Raw genomic sequence first — 19,139 nt, 5'->3', positions numbered from 1 at the left:
CTTCCTTGCTCTGTTGTGAGAACTGTCTCCTGGTCCAAGTATAGATTTCACATGAGCACAATCGGGTGTTCTGGGATTCACATTTTTCTCACGGTTAGCCACAATTTGTTGCAATCCACACAGTCAAATGCCTCTGCATAATCAATGAAATACAGACAGACATGCCTCCGGTACTTTCTGCTTTCAGCCAAGATCCAGAAAAGATTGGAACAGAATATCAACTGAGAATTATCAAATCAGTGTAAAAAAAAAATAATGAGAACTTCCTTTTTAGAAAAACTCAAATTTTAGTGACTGGAAGAGAAACTGCCCAATAAGGTTTCCAACGCTATTGTCTTTATGGAAGGAGACTGCCCCATCTTCTTCCCATAGAGTGACTGGTGAGTCAAAGACTGATCTGTCAGTTAGCTGCAAAGTGCTGATCTATTAAACCAATCTTTAATTAAATTTATTATCATTAAAATGAACTGCTTCCTACTAGGAACTGACTCAGAGCCTATTTTGATTTTTGGAAGCTATAAATTGCACAGGAGGAGATTACCCATCTTTCTCCCACAGAAGTGCTGGTGAATTCGAACACTAGAGAGTCTCTGTCTTTGGGTTAGAAACAAAACTCCCTATGTGGACATCATCATCACCAGAACTCCTTTAAATATATTGTTGTTGTTGTTAAGGGCCATCTAGTCAACTACAGCTAATAATAACCCCTTGAATAACAGATCTGACCCTTACTCTATCCTGTGACACTCTCACCTTCTCTAAATCACTGTGCCATCTTGTTGCAAGGCTATCTCTCTTTCTCTGATCTTTCATGTTTCTCAGCATAATGTCTTCCCCCTCCAAACACTAGTCCTTCCTGATAACATGCCCAAAGAGTGGCATGAAGTTAGTGAAACAAAGAAACCCTAGACCCCTCTCATGTAATCAACTGCAACTCCCACTGGCTCTCCACTGGGTTCCAAGGTTGTAAATCTTTACAGGAAAAGACACCTTTATAACAGCAGAACAGCTGGCAGATTCAAAACGCACATGTTGCAGTTGGCAGTGCAAAATGATACACTGAGACACCAGAGCTCCTTAAACCTACTGGTATGGAAGTCAAATTGGAAACCAATAAATGGGAAAATGGGAACCACTTTAGTAGCCTTCTAAAGGAGAATGGAGGAAGAGTAGTCATTTATATAACAAAGTGGGTTTCTGCTCTAAAACAAAGCTGATCACATTTCTCCTTTCTTACAAAAACTTTCATTTTTTAATGCTTAAAATTGATATAGAAATAAGAACATAACATTCACTGTGATCTGGCTTCATCCCATGCTCTAGTTTTCTATCTCTATACTTTTATACTTACCATGTACTCCAATAGCTAATATTCTATTCTGATAATTTCTTAACGCTTTCAAACTTTACTAATATTGATTTCTCCCTGGGAGATGTCACATTTTCCCCTTTTATGAACTTTTAAAAATAATAATCACCATCAAAGGCCTAGTTACAATTGCCACTGCCGTTAGAAAGTCTCTTCTGATCACTGTCAAAAGTTTCACCAAGTACTCATTTTTCTTAGATATCTATTTAAGTTTTATTTTATTTCCCTTATATTTCCCCCAATTTCATTAAATTAAAAGTAGCTTGAAAGTAAGTAGTCATATTCATTCTATAAATCTTGAATTTGAAATAACAGATTTTAAATAAAGTTGGTGCAATGCCAACTGATTTAATAGCTTACATGCTAGATTTCTGATCAGTGGCTCAAACATCTGTTTTCAGAAATACATACACCTAAATATATATACATATATAAAAATATACATTTATTATATATTTTTATATACATGTAACTGCCAAGAAAACAAACAGATTCATCCTGGAGAGGGTAAAAGCAGGCTACTCCTTGGAGGCAAGGATTCTGGGGCTTCGTCTGACATCCTTTGGACATGTCGTAAAAAGAGACAGGTCCTTGGAGAGGGACATCATGCTTGGGAGGGTTGAGGGACAGTGCAGGAGGGGAAGACCCTCTATGAGGTGGATTGATTCAGTGACTGGGGTAATTGGGATGGGTGTGTCAGAGACAGTGCGATTGGCACAGGATAGAGAAGGGTTTAGGGCTGTTGTACATAGGGTCGCTATGAGTCACAAACGACTCGATGGCATATAACAACAACAACACATACATATATATGCCCTTGTGTTTTAAATATGTAAGTGTGCCTAGCTATGCATTTACTTCCATTTAAATATTATTCCTGTTTTTCCTATTTCTATTTGTCATAAATCACCAACGCTTAATCTACCAGTGTCGTTGTTATGTGCTCTCTAGTCGACTACAATTCATAACAACAGTATGAATCTCAGAACCCTGCTCTATCTCACCATAGTGACACTGTCTAAATCATACTTTGTTATGTTCCATATAAATATCCAAATATCGAACAACTTGTTCTCTTTTCAAGATGCACTAGGCACAATAGTGAGAGGGGATTTTCCCCCTCTTGCCATGTGTGCATTATTTAATTTGTGACACATGGCAAGAGGTGAGGGAACCCTCTCACCTTTTTCAAATATTTTAAGTACAATCCATTTTTTATCAACTCCTGATCTTGACAAATTTTTTCTTTTATATTGTGATTTTAACGAAAGTTTACAAGAAAAGCTGGATTTTCATTCATTCATTGTTACACATCTTCCTCTCTACACCCGCAGTTCACTTATAAAAAAATATCCATTCATTGCTGCATCATTTCTTCCCTTCCTCCTATCCGCCCCCCTCCAATTCACTTTGCTATGCACTTCTTATTCTGGACTGTTGTCATACAGATAATGCCTAATTATATATTCCTTTTAAACAGTTCTTTAAGAAATATCAGGACAGATTTGAAAATGGAAACCATTTGATCCCTAAAAGTATTTAAACCGTTTTAACTAAGTGACTCTGGCAGTACTGTTTTTTTAAAAAAATATACACAATTTGGGAGCTTTACTGTTGATCATCTTCCCTTAATAAGAATGAAGGTCTAGAGGTAAAGAGTGGGACTGCCAATTCAAAGGCACATGACTTGAATCTACTACTAAAAACCCACTGGAAGGTCAACTGGGAACCAGTTCCAACTAGATGGCACATAACAACAACATAATACAGTATTAAGAATATCTTTAACATTGTCCAACACATTAAAAATATTACATAATTATCACCCAATTTTAAAGTGCTGCTGTTGCTGGGAGTCCTTGAGTACATCTCACCTTTCCAGGTATGATGTCCCTTTCCGAGGAATGGTGTCTCCTACCAATATGCCTTAAGTATGTGAGAAGAAGTTTGTCAACTTTACCGCTAAGGAGTCCTCTAGCTGCACTTTCTCCAAAATACATCTGTTTATTCTTTTATTCTTAACTAATTTTCAGTGTTAGTAATATGTTCTTTTACAAAAGAGCAGTTTCACGGTTATCTAAAAGTCAAATGGCTAGTGATAGAAATTTAAATAAGAATAATCTGGAAATAGGATTCTCATTGACAATAAATTCAGACAGATATTTAATCATATAATCAAGTGATTTATATACTTAAACTCTGAAATATTTTTAACATTTCTTTTCTACAGTGCAACTCGTGTTTGTCACTCTATAAACTTGGCTGTAAAATTTTTCCTCTTATAAAAAGTAGAAATGCTTTTTTTAAGAGGTGAGATCATTTGCTGGTTGTTTATTTTTTGGTACAACCAGAAAATGTGGGATGTTAAAATTGTTGGGGGGGGGGTCTTTGGATGTTAGTGCAACATTCCATGGGGAAAAGGGACAGTTTTTATATCCCATAATACAGAGTATACTTAATGACAATTTGGAGTCATAGTCATACATTTATGACTTGAACATTTTAAATTAAGTCTATTTTCCATGTTTTCTAGATACACAAATTAGAACACTGTTTAGCAAAATTTCTTGTTAAACATAACCACTTCCTTTTCATGGCCTTCTCCCTGTCAGAACTATGTGGACTCTGTAACATCTTTGGTCTTGGTACTTCAGTTTTCCTAATAACTTTGTTATGTGCTGTGAACGGTTGAAAATTTGAATGTGTAGTGTGTGTGACAGTAAACTGTGAATTAGTGGGACTTAATGTTGTGACAGTTTATCAACAATTGAAGATAGTGGTACTTATTTTCTTCTTTATGAAAACTTTCCTCCAAATTTAAAGCTGGAAGGTCACTGGAATTTAGAAAAGAATTAGAACTACATGGCTTTTTAGATTTTTGGTACGTGCATTAAGAATTGTGTACAGGTTGTTCATAATGTCTTTGTACTGTCCCTTAAAACAACCAGTAACACATAAATCATGAAAGAAAAAAAGAGTAAATCGAAAAATAAGGATATGAACTTTGTAAATAAACCAGCATAAAAAAATTTTAAAAAGTAAATCAGTATCACATCATTACCTTCTGTGAAACAGCAATCTTGATTTCGCCTTGAAGAGCTTCCATTTGCTTCCTCTTCTGTTCAGTCAATTGCTTTAGCTCATTTATGTTGCCTTGAAGTTGTTGCTCTTCTTTTTCTTTTTGTTTTAAAGTATTTTGAGCTTGTACAACTTGGCCTAGCATTGACTCAAGCTCCACCTTCAATTGGCGAGACATCTACAAGAAAATAAAAATCGCCTGGGATTCATTTATTCATTCAGCAAATGTTTACTGCCAGTGCAGTTTACACGCCAGGCAGTTCGAAACTAATAAGATCTTCCCACAGGTAATAAACAGCGGTAAACAAGAGAATTGGTTGGGGAAGCATTCATGAAGCTTTCCAAACCAACAGAATTTGCCTTTGTAGGCATGTTAAGATGCTTGATCCTCTCTTTCCTTTTTAACTCAAAAATGTACATTTTAGCAAAGCCTACAAACTGGATTATTTCTTGTTATCACAGGAAGTAATAACATCAGCATCAACCTCTAAAGTGTGGAATTTCTGTTATTTTAAATGAATAATCTCAAGATGCTACTGACCTGTTTGCCACAGGTAATCAGAAAAAAATAGCTTTATATTAATTAAGATAAAAAAATAGTATTTGGCAAACAACATTTGGCATCTGTGTTTACACCAGAGTATATGCACAACAGTTATCGCCTTTAGAAATCTGGAATTTATCTGCAATACCTCAGAATATAGTTCTGCTCACCAAGGTTCCTTCGTGGCCCAGGTAGTTAATCCTAGCTCCTGTTCTTCTAGTTAAAGTCATGTTTTCACACATACTTCATTAATATTCTAGTTTGAGCATTTAATCAGTCAGTTATTTTGAGAAAGCTTCAACACTACATATGGATGCCTCAGCTTATCCTCAAGACACATGGAGTTACTTTTATGAAATGTAAGAGTAAGGCAGTGTAATAAGGCAGATGATTTTTTAAATAGCATGAAACATGGGAGCACTGAGTTTGTTAAAGTGTTCTAACCCATTTAAACATGCAAACCCATTTATTTCTCAAAGTAACTAGGAATAGACTTTTATTATTAGTCCATAGACTTTTATTATTAGTCCATATACTGACTGCTAAGGAAACTAAAGTACAGAGAGATTATCTGCCCAAAACAAGGCAAAAGGGGAGCTCTGGTGGCCTAGTGAAAAGAAGTTGCAGTGCAATCCCAGAGGTACACAGTTCGAATCCACCAGATGCTCTGCCAGAGAAGGAGGGACAATTTCCTCCTGTACCAGTCAGACCTGATTTGATGGTACATGCACAAAAAATAATAAAATAAAAAAAATTAAAACCAAGGCAAAAGAGATTAGTTAACAGATAACAGATAACATAGCCTGATGTAAATCTAAACAATATTGACTCAGCACTTGGGTTCTGAATCTTTTCTCCATGTACGTGCATCTATGACACAAGTGACTTTCTTCAATTACCAACCAGAAGACAATCCCATCCAGCACTTGCCAAGATAGGAATTTGCTGCTTTTTGAAATCAGGTGTCTATAAAGGTCCATGCCTGGACTGTAACCTTCCCACAACCACGTATTATACCCATTTTGGAGGCACTCTGGTGGTACTGTGGTAAAGGATTCAATCACAAACCAAAAGAGTAGCAGCTGGCGTCCCCCAACTGCTCTATGGGAGGAAGAGAAAGCAGTCGACCTCCACCAGTATTTACAGCTCTGGACACCTGGCAGGCCATCCTCGCCTGCCCAACAGACTGCTATGAAGGGCTATGAATTGCTATCACTGGAACTAACTCAATGGTAGTGAAGGTATTATACTCATATATTTGTTTATTTTCTTGTTTGCCTGTTTTCTGCTGGGGAAAAATAAAAGTATTAACTATAGAAATGTTTATTTGTTATTATATAATGATTATAAAGTATACTAGTAATATGAATATGCTTGAGCTAGCATCCTGGAAAAGTAATTCCACTAGAAAGTCTATCAACATCTGCCAGCCCCTCCCCCCGCCTCAATAATGCTGCCTGAGATTAACTACCTCATTTTAACTCTGCATTTAGTGGATGTCATTTTCTATATTTATTAATGATATTTAATTATTTGGGGTTTTAATTAAAACCTACCTTAAATATGTTTAATGGTACATAGAACATGAATAGTTTTAAACTCTATGGGCAATCTCCTTTCACGTGATTAACTGCCTCTGAAAACCCACTAAAAGGCCAGCAATGGGTTGGTTCTGACTCTAGGTTGACAACAATATAATGTTGTGGGAGAAAGGTGAGTAATCTCCTCCCCTGAAATTTAAAGCCTCTGAAAATCCAATAGAAAGTCAGCTATGAATTGGTTTCAACGCAATGGCACACAAGAACAGCAAGAAAACTATAAAAGTCTTACTAAGGAAGACCCTGGATGAGATGGATTGACACAATATCTGGAATAATGGGGTTAGGTGTATCAGAAACAGTGAGACTGGCTCAGGATAGGGCAGGGTTCAAAGCTATTGTGTGCATAGGGTCACTACAAGTCACAGATGACTCGACGGCACATAAAAACAAAATAAGCTTTAAATGAGCTCTGGTGGTACAGTTGGTTAAAAACTGGGCTGTTGAAGACAGAAGTTATCTTAAGATTATGAAACATTGTGGGCTTCTATGTTTTGTTTTCTTGATGTGAGAGGAAGTTTTTAAAAGCCTAATTATGAGAGAACCAGTTTCTCAGTGTTAAAAGTTTGAATAATAAATATTTACATATATACATGAATAGTGTGGATGAAGATTGGTTTATAGTTAGCTATATAGTATTACTTAATCAGAAGTCTGTGATTCTGGGTTATAAAAATGTAAAAAATTGCTTATTTCCCTTGTATTGTTTGGTTTGTTTTTTGGTTGCAAACTTTTTAAAAACCAATGATACATCTGTGCTCCACCATTTAGACATATTGAAAAGGTTAATGTTTTAGGTTTTTGGAAAGCAAGTCTAGGGTGATTGACCTGCATTTCACTGCTATAATTCAATTGATGGAAATATGGCTGAAAGTAATGTAATACTTCTGGTTTAGCTCTACTCAGAAGCAGAAAATATGTAAGTAAATGTACAATAAAAAGTTATTTTAATTATAAAAAAAAAACAACAACAAACTGGGCTGTTAATTAAAAAAAAAAAGCTAGGAGTTCAAACCCAGGAACCATTCCTGTGTAAAAAGATGAGGCAGATTGTTCTCACAAAGATTTACAGCCACAGAAAACATATGGGGTAGGTAATTCTAACAAGCTCCTCTGAGCTGGAACTCACTTGATGAAATGTTACTTTGGTTTAGTTTATTTACTACAAATACAAGGAAAAGAAACCACAGCAGTGCACGTACTTAAGTACTTGACTCCTAAGCAAAAGGTTTGTGGTTTGAATCTATCAGCAATAGAAAGAGGAGACCATATTTCTGTAAAGATATACAGCTTTGGAAAACTATGGAACCCCTTTACTTTGTCCTAAAGAATGGAAGAATGGTTGCGGTTTGTTGCATGCTTGTGTCAAGTCAGAACTGACTCATAACAGGTTTTCAGAGGGTGTAAACTGTACAGAAGGAGAAGGCTCTTTTTTCTTCCCCCCCCCCGCCCCCCACCTCTTGTAGAGAACCTGGTGAATTCAGACCAAGCACCTTCAGACTGGAAACACACCCATTAGGCCCCTAGAGCTGGTATGTGGTAGAAGTGGCTGAATGGTAATGAGCCATAGTTTATGTTATAGAAAAAAGAAAATCATACCTCCTTCTCTTTTTCCAGTGACTTTTTCAGTTCAGTTTGTTCTTTAACTGTGCTTTCTGTCTGTACTTGAAGTTGATGTTTCAACTCTTTGCAAGATTTTTCCTTTAAAAAATGGAAACTACATTAACAGAAAATATTTATAGTAAGTTTAAGAATTTTTTACACATATTTAATAATACTAATGCAAAGAAATAAACTAGAAACATATAAGAGATAAGGTAGATATGATCATTTATTGAAAAAAAGAAAAATTAATTGAACATTTAATTAGAAAGTTGAAGTGTAGATCATCAACCAATTTCCACACAAAATATTTTATAGTAATTTGGAAACCACATTTTTATGTCATAGACTTAACTGTAACTAATTAATTTGTCATACTATTGACAAGTAGACTTTAAGAAGACAGAAGTAATATCATAAAAAGAAGAAAGTATTAAAACAAGACAAATTTGTAAACCACATACACTTGAGAGGGCAGATACAGATGATGTTTTCTCTAAATGGAAAGGAGCGTAAAAGTCATGTGCTCTAATGCCCATTTATTTCAAACTACTGAATAGTTTATTCTCACTGACCTTCATATTGACCTCAAAAGTGCTTTACTTTTGTTGTCACTCTGCACTACTCTGGGTTAAAATATTTCTGAGAATATTCCTATTTAATATCCTGAGACCAGAAATGTTTCACTAGCATTTAAATGTTTTATACTGTCTCTAAGATATGATATTATCCAGAACTTTAGAATATTAAATAGAGAATTACAAAGTTTACAGGAACAAAAGTGTTTTAACAGGACCTTTCTGGTTTTTCTGACAACACTGCAGAAAAGTGACTATTTCAAGTAGTATTCTCTGTGGAGAAACATATTGAAGTCTCTCCTACATATAGCATTATATCAGTAATAATGAAAGACTGTTGTGGTCAAGTGAAAATGCCCTTGGTCTTTAAAAATTATCTATACATACATACATGTGTATATGTGAGTGTGTGTGTGTGTGTGTGTGTGTGTATATATATATATATGGCTAGTTGAATGTGTCTATGTATGTCATTATCTCGGGCTATGTCATTTAAATGTTGGATTAAAAGTCAACAGTAAATTAGAAAAACTAGAGACGTTTAAATAAAAGAATCACTCCTTCCTGAGAAAGTAAACATAAACAACAACTTACCAATTCTAACAGAGCAGCTTTCCCTTTTTGATTTTCCTTTTCAAGTTCATTTTTGGAATCTTTCAAGGAATCAGAAACTTTCGATAACTTCTCCTTTGTTGTAGACAGTTCTGTTATTAGATTTTCTTTCTCCATCTTCACTTTTTGTAGTTCTGTTGCTCCTGCCTGAATTTTATGATTCAATTCTGTGTGCTGCATCTTTGTATCTTCATTTAACTTTTCAATTTCTTGTTTAAGGATTCCTTTTTCTTCTTCTTGCTTGGTAAGCATTTGCTTAATATTTTCAAAGGCTTCAGATTTTTTCTGTAGATCCAATTTTGTACCAGATACACTAAATATATAAGAAATTATTGTTAAGAAAATGTGCACATAATTTACATCTCTAACTTTACATTAAAGATAAGAATCAATCCTCATTGCTCTTTGATAACCCAGAAATAAAAATAATGCCATTTCAAAAAACTAAAAAATGTGCTAGAGCATCTAAACTTACAACTTAATATATAAAAATTACTTTTCTCAAGATCAATAATAAGTTAGGTATAAGGCTAAAACTAATATTCTGACTTAACGTTATCTGGCTGACTAGAACAGATCCTTAACGGAAATTATGATAATACAGAGCCTCTCCCCTGAATACCCAGGAAAGTCCTTTCCACGTATCCTAAAGAATCTAGTCTTTGGGTTTCCCTGGGAAAGAGAACTTGACGGCTTTCCTTGCAAGAAACACATTATCTGTTTGGCATGTCTTAAACTTTAAAACACTAAAGAAAAATATTCATGTTAGAATTTAGTGGATTAATGCAAGGGATTTGCTATTATTTGTCTATTAGCAAAAGTTTATTAAACTTGAATAGGTTGCAAGAACTAAGAAATTAAGACTGAGCTTCAGGAATGTTAAATATAACCATTTATTACCATTTTTTTAAAAACTACATTACGCAGGAAAAAAATAAAAACCATTTTCTAATGTCAAAAATAAAACCTTATGCTAAGTAATAATGTTTAAAGAATACATACCATTCCTAAAGTACTTTAAAATCATTATAAAAGGAGGTTATTAAAAGATGTATTAGTTACATATGTGAAATTAAATATTAATATAATACCATAGTATATTTATACCTTGAAATTTTCTAACTTTTAGTCCAGAAACTTGATCTTACTTTCTAAAAAATAGTTAGAAAAGATGCTGAATTAAGTACTGTCATGAGGTATTTTATTTTTCACTGATTTTTCAAGCTCTGAACAGAAAAGTTATCACATTAATATTATTAATACCACTTTAATAAGGCCAAAATTCCTGTCAAGTAATCTAAACCTAGACATAATAGGTTTACTTACTATTCTCACTTTTTCATAAAAATTACTATAAAATCATAAGATTATGTGAATTAAGAAGCCAAAATAGAGTTAAAGGCAATAGTAAATGTCTTTTTGTTTTGGGATGTGTTTTTTTTAAAATTAACTAAAAGGAGAAATGACAAAAACACAACAATAGTTAAAAATATTAGCACCCCTTTCTCAGAAATTGACAGAATATAAGGGAATAGTTTTATAATACAGAAAATTTGGACAACACTACAATTCATCATTATATTTAAATAATACTCTACTTATAACAGTGTGCATATGGAAAAAACCCCAACATATTTCAAATAACCCTGAAATAAGAAAAAATGCTTGCATGAAGTAATAGGCAGAAAAATATCGTGGTCTTGAAGGATGAATTATGTCTTTACTGGCCAATATAAAGTGGGAATCTCAAGAGATTACTGAACGAGTGAGTGAAAAGTGAAAAGAACCATTCCAGTCAATGGGACCTTTCAACAGAAAAGAATGAGGGTGAACACAGAAGTTGTGTGTGGATTGATTACTGAGATCCAGACAGCACAGTAGACCATATGCAAATAATATTAAAGTATTCCCTCAATATCTAGGCACCAGAAACCATAACGTTAACTAGTAAGAAGGAATGTCATTTGAAGCAAAGAATATACCTCTCCATCTTCTAACTCAAAGTATCAGAACCCAACATACTGGACGTGAGAACAAGAAAATTTGCATTATCACATACCAAAACCAAGAAAGCCATGGGTATATAAAACAACGTAATCATTTAAATGACGATGAGTTTTATTTCATCTTCCCAAAGAGTGCTTCTCTCAGGCTTACAGCCTCTGCATTTCCCACTTAAAAAGTCAAGGGCCTTGACCTAGGTCAAGTCAGTCTACTCACACAGAAGGACCTACCTGACATTTAAAGACAAAATGTCTGCTTGAGTGTGATCCGCTATAAGCCCTCTTTTGAAGATATCTACATGGTTGGAGTAAGATTGAATTTCACCAATCAAAATTACAATAAATTAAATACCTATGAAAGAGCTTCTGGAAAGATTCAAAGATAAAAATGAGGTTGGGTAAAGTCTGCTTCAAATTTAGAATTATCGAAAGATTTCACAGACCAGCAGTTAGATGGCTACATTGGATATGTAAAAAACAAATACACTAACTAAAATACCCAAAAAACATCCTTTTTAGCTTAAAAGTGATTGTTGTTGTTATGTGCTGTCAAGTTGCTTGCGACTCATAGCGAGCCTTTGTACAACAGCCCTAAACTCTGCTCTGTCCTGTGCCAATCACACTGTCTCTGACACACCCATCCCGCATACCCCAGTCACTGAATCAATCCACCTCAGAGAGGGCCTTCCCCTCCTGTGCCTGCCCTCCACCCTCCCAAGCATGATGTTCATCTCCAAGGACCAGTCTCTCCTTGCAACATGACCAAACTATGTCAGACGAAGCCTCAGAATCCTTGCTTCCAGGAGCAGCCCAGTTTAAACCTCTCCAGGGTGAATCTGTTTTCTTAGCAGTCCATGGTACCCTCAATACTCTTCTCCAGCACCACAGCTCAAAGGCATCAATTCTCCTTCTATCATCTCTAGTCATTGTCCAACTCTCTGATGCATAACAAGTGATTGCGAAGACCATGGCCTGTATCTTTAGTACTTTGGAGAGGTCCCTAACAGCAGACTTTCCCATCACAATACATCTCTTAATTTCCTGGCTGTTGGTGTCAAGAGTGTTGACTGTGGAGCCAAGGAGACTAAAGCTGTGAACAATCTCAATCTCTTCACCATCTATCCTGATGCTGCCAATTGGTCCAGTGGTGAGAATCTTTGTCTTCTTGATATTGAGCCTCAATCCATATTGAAAGCTGCAGTCCTTGACCCTCTGCAGCAAGTGCTTTAGGTCCTCCTTACTTTCAGCAAGCAGGGTTGTATCATCTACATAACACAGATTGTTGCTAGATCTTCCACCAATCCTGATGTTACACTTCTCCTCATAGAGCCCAGCCTCCCAGATAATATGTTCTGCAATACAGGTTGAAAAGATATGGAGACAGGACACAACCCTGGAGTACACCCTTCCCAATTTTGAACCATGCAGTGTTTCCTTGCTCTGTTCTGACGACTGCCTCTTGGTCCAATTAATTGTGCAGATGCTGATAGTTTCCCAGGAATGAGCCCCTTCTGACAACACGCATTTGATGTGTACAATACAGTATACAGGGAGCTCTAGTAGCTGTACTGAAGTAACCTGGAATTGTTGCTGTGATGCTGAACACTGCCATAGTTGTGTCAAATACCATAATGGTTACCCATCATGGACAGTGTTTGGAGGAACTCACAGATTGATTCCAGTTTGGAAGCAGGAGTGGCAACCACTTCCTAAACAAAATGCCTCTGGAAAAATCTATGAACATAGAGAAACGATGTTAGTTGTAGAACAAGATTCAGGTCTCTTGTTCATGGGGTCACTATGAGTCATATTTGACTTGAAGGCACTTAACCATTGCTAAGTGAGACTGCTGTTTTTATATTTTGAAGGAACATTCTTCTACGTTGTACATCACTCTTCTGTCAATTTGATGTACTGGGGTAATCTGGGTTTGCTGTGATGCTGAACATTGTGCTGCTGGGTTGACAAATGCCATAACGGTTGCCCAAGGTAGACAGTGTTTGGTGGAGTTCCCAGTTTAAGATAGGTTTGGAAGCAGGAGTGACATCTACTTCCTAAACCACATGCCTATGAAAACTCTATGAACTTGGAGAAATGATGATAGTTACAGAAAGGCATCAGGACTTTTGTTCACAGAGTCACTATGAGTTGTGCTCTACTCGACAGCAATCAATACCACAACCACCACCAAAAACAATACCTTCTATACTAATCTACCATCATCTCTTGTTCTTGTTGTTGTGTTCTATTGACTTGGAACTAACCCACAGCGGGTTTTCAGAGGCAGTTAATCATTCAGGGAAAGACTGTCCACTTTCTTCCACTGGTAAACTCAAATTATATACTTTTTGGTTGCCAGTGCAATTTCTTACCACTAGGCCACAGGATGGTAATAAATGTACTTATCAAGATCTTTTCTTGCACCTATTGAAAAACTGTAATAATATACTGATTTTTATGAGAATAATTCATTTTAAATACTCATGTCCCCTAAAGTATCAAAATGGAAAAGCAGCATACAAGAAAGGTGAATCAGAAAAATGAATAGACACTAAAAAATGTGGAACACCCACAGAGAACCCTTCACATTAATAGGGTATAAAAAGAACAAACTAAACTCAAAGTAAGCCTAAGGAAGATTATAAAAGGGGGGGGGGGAGATGGGAAGAAAGAAAATAAGGAATAGATAAATCATTTTTTGAAACTGATGAATAAATTTGTAATTAGATCAGAAAAAAAGGGAAATGTCACATTATGAATAAAAGAGATCCTAAACTCCCATATATGCATAACAATGTTACAAACAAAATAATGCAAGGAAATGTGAAGTCTAGATGAAATAGGAAAGTCCTTGAAAAATATAAACTACTAAAACGGAAACAAGAAAAACATTGAAATTTTGAATAGCCTTATATCTATTCAATAAGCTGAACTGAAAATCAAGAGATAAATCAGAAAGAGAATTCTATGCCTATATGATTCACTGGTCAAAACTGTCAAACATTTAAGAAATAAATAATATCAATATTATGAAAATCCATTAATTCCTTTCTAAATTCAGCATAATCCTATAACATGGATATTTAAAAATATTAAAAGTCAATAGTTCTTATGAATGCTTTACTATTAAAGTATTATCAAATCCAGTAACATATGACAAGAATAAGCCAGAACCAAACGGAACTCATCTTAGGGAAGTGAGATTGGTTTAATACTTGAAAATCAATCAATCAATACAACTCATCAGATTAACAGAATACAATAGAGTACACCCTGCCATATCACTAGATACTACTGTCATATCAATAGATGGAAGAAAGTTGATAAACATTAATATCTAGTTATGATTAAGGGTGTGGGGGAAAGCCAAATAGGTGTGTTGTTTTTTTTTTTTAAAAAGTCCTCAATCAGAAAATCTCATAAAGGGGATCTAGGATAGGCCTACAATGAAACTCAAACAGTAGAAGTTTGAGTAGAAGTCCCTTGTCCTAGTAACTGGGAACAATACAGAATGTCTGCTGTTAGGACCTGTATCAAAAAGTCTACTGGAGATCTCAGCCACCAATATGTATAGAAAGACATAAAAGCCTTACAGATGGTAAAAGCAGAAGTAAAAGTGTCTCATTCACAAATAAAATGATATGGTTATCATATAATTGTTCAAAAAAAGACTAGATGACCCACATTTTATAAAACCAACTTTTCAGTTCTTTGTACTGAAGGGTAGCATTAACCATATTATGATGACTATTTTTCATTCACATTAACATTAGTTTATAAACCAACATGGCATACACATTTTATAAAATATTTAAGCACTCAGATAACAAAATTAAAGTATTATGGGGAATTTTAATCATTTAGAATATGTCTCTTTAGAAGAGAAGTAGGTTAGCTTACATTTCTTTCTCCATTTCAAGTTGTTTACTCAATTCTGTGGCTCTGAGCTCTAAATCTGCATTCAGCCGTCTTTGCTGCTGTAGATCCTGCATAGTTTGCTCCTTGCTTGCTTTAAGTTCAACAATATCAGCTTCCAGCTTCTACGAAAGGAATTATATTATGGAAGCTATTTTAATGTTAGCAGTATCTATATACTAGTCCACTCTGTAGCATTTTAATGCATTTGTAAATTGATAATGACAATACAAACATAGACATAAAAAATTTGAGTTACAATAGAAACATTCTGAAACCATTAATGAGTAACAAGAACTGTTTAACTTAGAATGTTTAGGGGACTTAGAAGAAACTTTACACATAATAGGCTGTCACTAAATGTTTACTTCTTAAAAATGAACTAAATAAGAAAATAAACTTAGAGTAAATATAAAACATAAATATTTATGCAATTATACTTATCTAGTCCTTATCATTAGTACTCACATACACATCATATTTTTACACACACACACAAAACAGCCCACCTACATCTGCCATATTAAAATGCTAAAGTTCCAATGCTTCTGATGGTATTAAAAAACCCCATCAAACTCAATGTCAGTAAGCCTCAATATACCCCTAGAGTTAAAAAGTATATAGCCAATATTAAGACATTAAAAGAAATAATAATAATCTTTGAGATATCTTCCCCTTATTTTTTAAAATTTTATTTTAATTGTGATTTTAACTAACATTTACAGAAAAGTTAGATTTTTCACCCATTTACTGTTGTACACTTTACCCCTTCTCCCTCTCTTCCCCAGTTCACATTTTTAAACACATTCATTCATTGTTGGACAACTACCTGCCCCCTTGCCCCTCCAGCCCAGTCTTCTTTGCAATGATGTACCTTTAACTGTGGGCTGTTGTCATACATATAATGCCTAATCATATATTCCTTTTAATCAGGTCTTTCCTTTCTCTGTTCCAATGTAATGCTCACTATCTATCCACTCAAATCCTCCTTTCAAGCCTCCATGTCAGACCTGATTTATAGCAGTAGTGCTATGTAATATTTGTCCTTTCGTAACTATTCCACTCAGCATAATGTCCTCCAAGGGTCCTGCATGTTGTGTAGTTCTTTGTTTTTCAGTACTGCACAGTATTCCTTTGTACGAATATAACATCTCCTTCTAACACTCCCATCTTACTAGCCCAGAAGCCAAATTATAAATAAACATTAATTCAAAACTCAAGACCTATCAATAAAAGTATACTTCTACATTCAGTTGTACCCAATCTCTATACTCTAATTCCCAAATACCCCAAAGTTTAACACGCTTCAGAATTAAACAATATATTCTTTACTATTTCTCTCCACTCTCACTATCATTCTTTATTTGCTTTTATGTAAATTAACCCAGAAACATTAAGAATCAGTCAATATCTATAGTTACAGTGTAAGAGTAGTACTAAGTTCTTTCAGAAAGAGAACAGTGTAGTTTTGTTTTAAAGTAGTAAGTCTGATTCCATCAGAAATTGAAAGCAAAGAAAAATTGTGATAATTGTGGACACTGTAATAGTGTAAGATAGTGAATGTTGTTAGAATGATAAACAGTAAAATGTTTATATAAGAAAATGAATCAAATTTAAAAAGATTTGAGCTAAGTTTTTCTAATAGTCTAATAAAATGATCCCACTGCTGATTACTTCTTTATGGGAAGTATCCTGTTGTATATCAAAGTAGTTCTTCAAAAAATATCCAAATTGTCAGCATATGATATCTGTTCTTCAAACTCATACAGAAGTTCTCTTTTAAAGCATGTCATAAACTTTATGTAAACGTTAAAAAAAAAACAACCCCACAACAGTTACACAGACCAGTAGTCGCCATAACATGTTTAAATCTGGCATAAGTGCACTTAAAATACTAAAAAATAGTAACTCCAGAAAAACAATTCCAGTGTACAGAGATTTAACTCAAAAACATTCTTCAAATATAATTAAAACAAAGCTCTAGCCCCTCCTCAAGTCTCCATCATCAGGCCTATTGTCCTAGATCACATGCAAACCACCCCTTCCCCTCATCCTCTATGTCTGTCCTGACAACATTTTCCTCCTTGAGAAATTCCCCTTCCTGCAAAGTTCTTATCCAAATCCCTTCCCCCTTTCTCATCAACTTATACTCCACAACTACCAAAAACCAAAACCTAAGGAGAGCTTACATCATCCCAACTTATGTTGAACTCTTACCCAGTTTAACATCACCAAACCTAATCCAAACTCATTCTGCATTCTACTCAGGAAAAAGCCCAGATCTCTCCCTTCTATTACATAATATAAACTCCCCATAATATCAAAATTAGCACTGATTTCTATTACAAACTTCCCCATCAGTCCATCTCTTTCTTTTTTTATTATTATTAATTTTAATGAACATTTAGAGAGACTTTGGATTTCCATTCATTCATTGTTGCACTTTTCTCCCCGCCCACCCAGTTCATCTCTTTCTAAATCACCCAACTAAAAAAGTATTCTGCTACCTCTTTCAGCACATACAAACAGAAGTCAACACAGAACAGGTTCAGCTTCTCTTCAGAGTCAACTTCAAAAGATGCCTGAAAGCAATAAGTAGGCTCTTCTTTGCCTGCAGACACAGCGTCTACTCCAGCACGCTGAACAAACCAACTCCCAACTAATTAATACCTATCCCTCTACCCCAGCGCCACAAACACAACCAACCATGATAGTACTCCTCCCTTTAGTATCCAACCTGGAAATGGTAACAGGAGCTACCACGAACACTGCAGACCTAGACATCTCCCTAGAAAAATTCCAGCATCACTCAATAGCGCTCCAAGAGCCACTAGATGATACTGCAACTCAGCTTATTACAGTCCAAACGCAAATTGATTCCCTCATGGCAACTGTAGTACAGAAAAGGAGACTTAATCTGTTAACTATGGAATAAAGTAGTCTCTATTTGTTTCTGGGAGAAACTGTTATTTCTAATACCAATAAATCAGGAGTAGTTAGAAAAGGAATAAAAAAAAAAAATTAAAAGACAAAGCTAATGCCCTAAATAGACAATCAGGACCGAATGGCAACTAGGAATTCACTCTTGGCTACTCCCCATCCTAACTTCATTTCTAGTCATCCTTTTCCTTTTAACTCTTGCTCCCTGTTTTAGAAATCTTTCAGAAATTTTTAGTAGACCACCTCAGTGCCATCTCCCAAGCAACTGTCCCAAAGCATGTGAAAACGATGCTGCTCCTTCAGACCTTATAGGAAACCAACACCAGCCTCCCACTGTCACCCCAGTTCAGCAGGAAGTAAGAGAAGGCAGATGAGTTTGGGTTAGGTTTGGTGAAGTTAGGCTGGGTGAGAGTTCAGTATATGGGATAGGTTGGCATGATGTTTAGGTAAATTCTGTTTGTTGGTAGTTGTGGAGTATGTAGTCCCTGTTTCCTACCTTATAGGGTTTGGAATGGAGGAAAAAAGTCAGAGTTGTCCCCAGATCTGATCATTCCTTGAAGAAAAATCTGATAATGTCTAAGGCTAAAGGATCAGAGACCTGATCCTGATAAGGCTCTGGGCCTGATCACAAAAGCCCACATTCAAGTTAATTAACAGGACCCCCACCCCACATTCTGAGCAAATTAGCATCTTCCCTAGTTCTCCCTAAAATCCCTATAAAAAGGAACTGTCCTTGTCTGCCCTTGCACCATTTTGATCTTCTCCTTGAGGTCACATGACATCCCTCTCAGACCACGCAATAAAGGTCTATTCATTTCTTGGGGGAAAAAAGAGTTATAATGTTCTAACTGTATTACTTAATGAGAAGCAAAATAAAAGTAAGAAGTATATTATATCTTA

General features: G+C 35.3%; 1 protein-coding gene across 1 annotated transcript in view; it reads right to left on the bottom strand.

The window, feature by feature from the left end:
* Positions 1-19,139, bottom strand: part of EEA1 (early endosome antigen 1) — a 165,507-nt gene that overhangs the window by 19,845 nt on the left and 126,523 nt on the right. The window contains exons 18-21 of the mRNA XM_006898486.1: positions 15,285-15,424; positions 9,364-9,694; positions 8,189-8,290; positions 4,431-4,625 (exon numbers count right to left, since the gene is read on the bottom strand). Coding sequence (XP_006898548.1) covers positions 4,431-4,625; positions 8,189-8,290; positions 9,364-9,694; positions 15,285-15,424 — 768 coding nt within the window. The remainder of the gene's footprint in view (positions 1-4,430; positions 4,626-8,188; positions 8,291-9,363; positions 9,695-15,284; positions 15,425-19,139) is intronic.

This window comes from Elephantulus edwardii, unplaced genomic scaffold, assembly GCF_000299155.1.
Source record: "Elephantulus edwardii isolate Elephantulus edwardi_28Jun2011 unplaced genomic scaffold, EleEdw1.0 scaffold00231, whole genome shotgun sequence".
NCBI lineage: Eukaryota > Metazoa > Chordata > Mammalia > Macroscelidea > Macroscelididae > Elephantulus > Elephantulus edwardii.
This window is presented reverse-complemented; position numbering and strand designations above follow the sequence as displayed.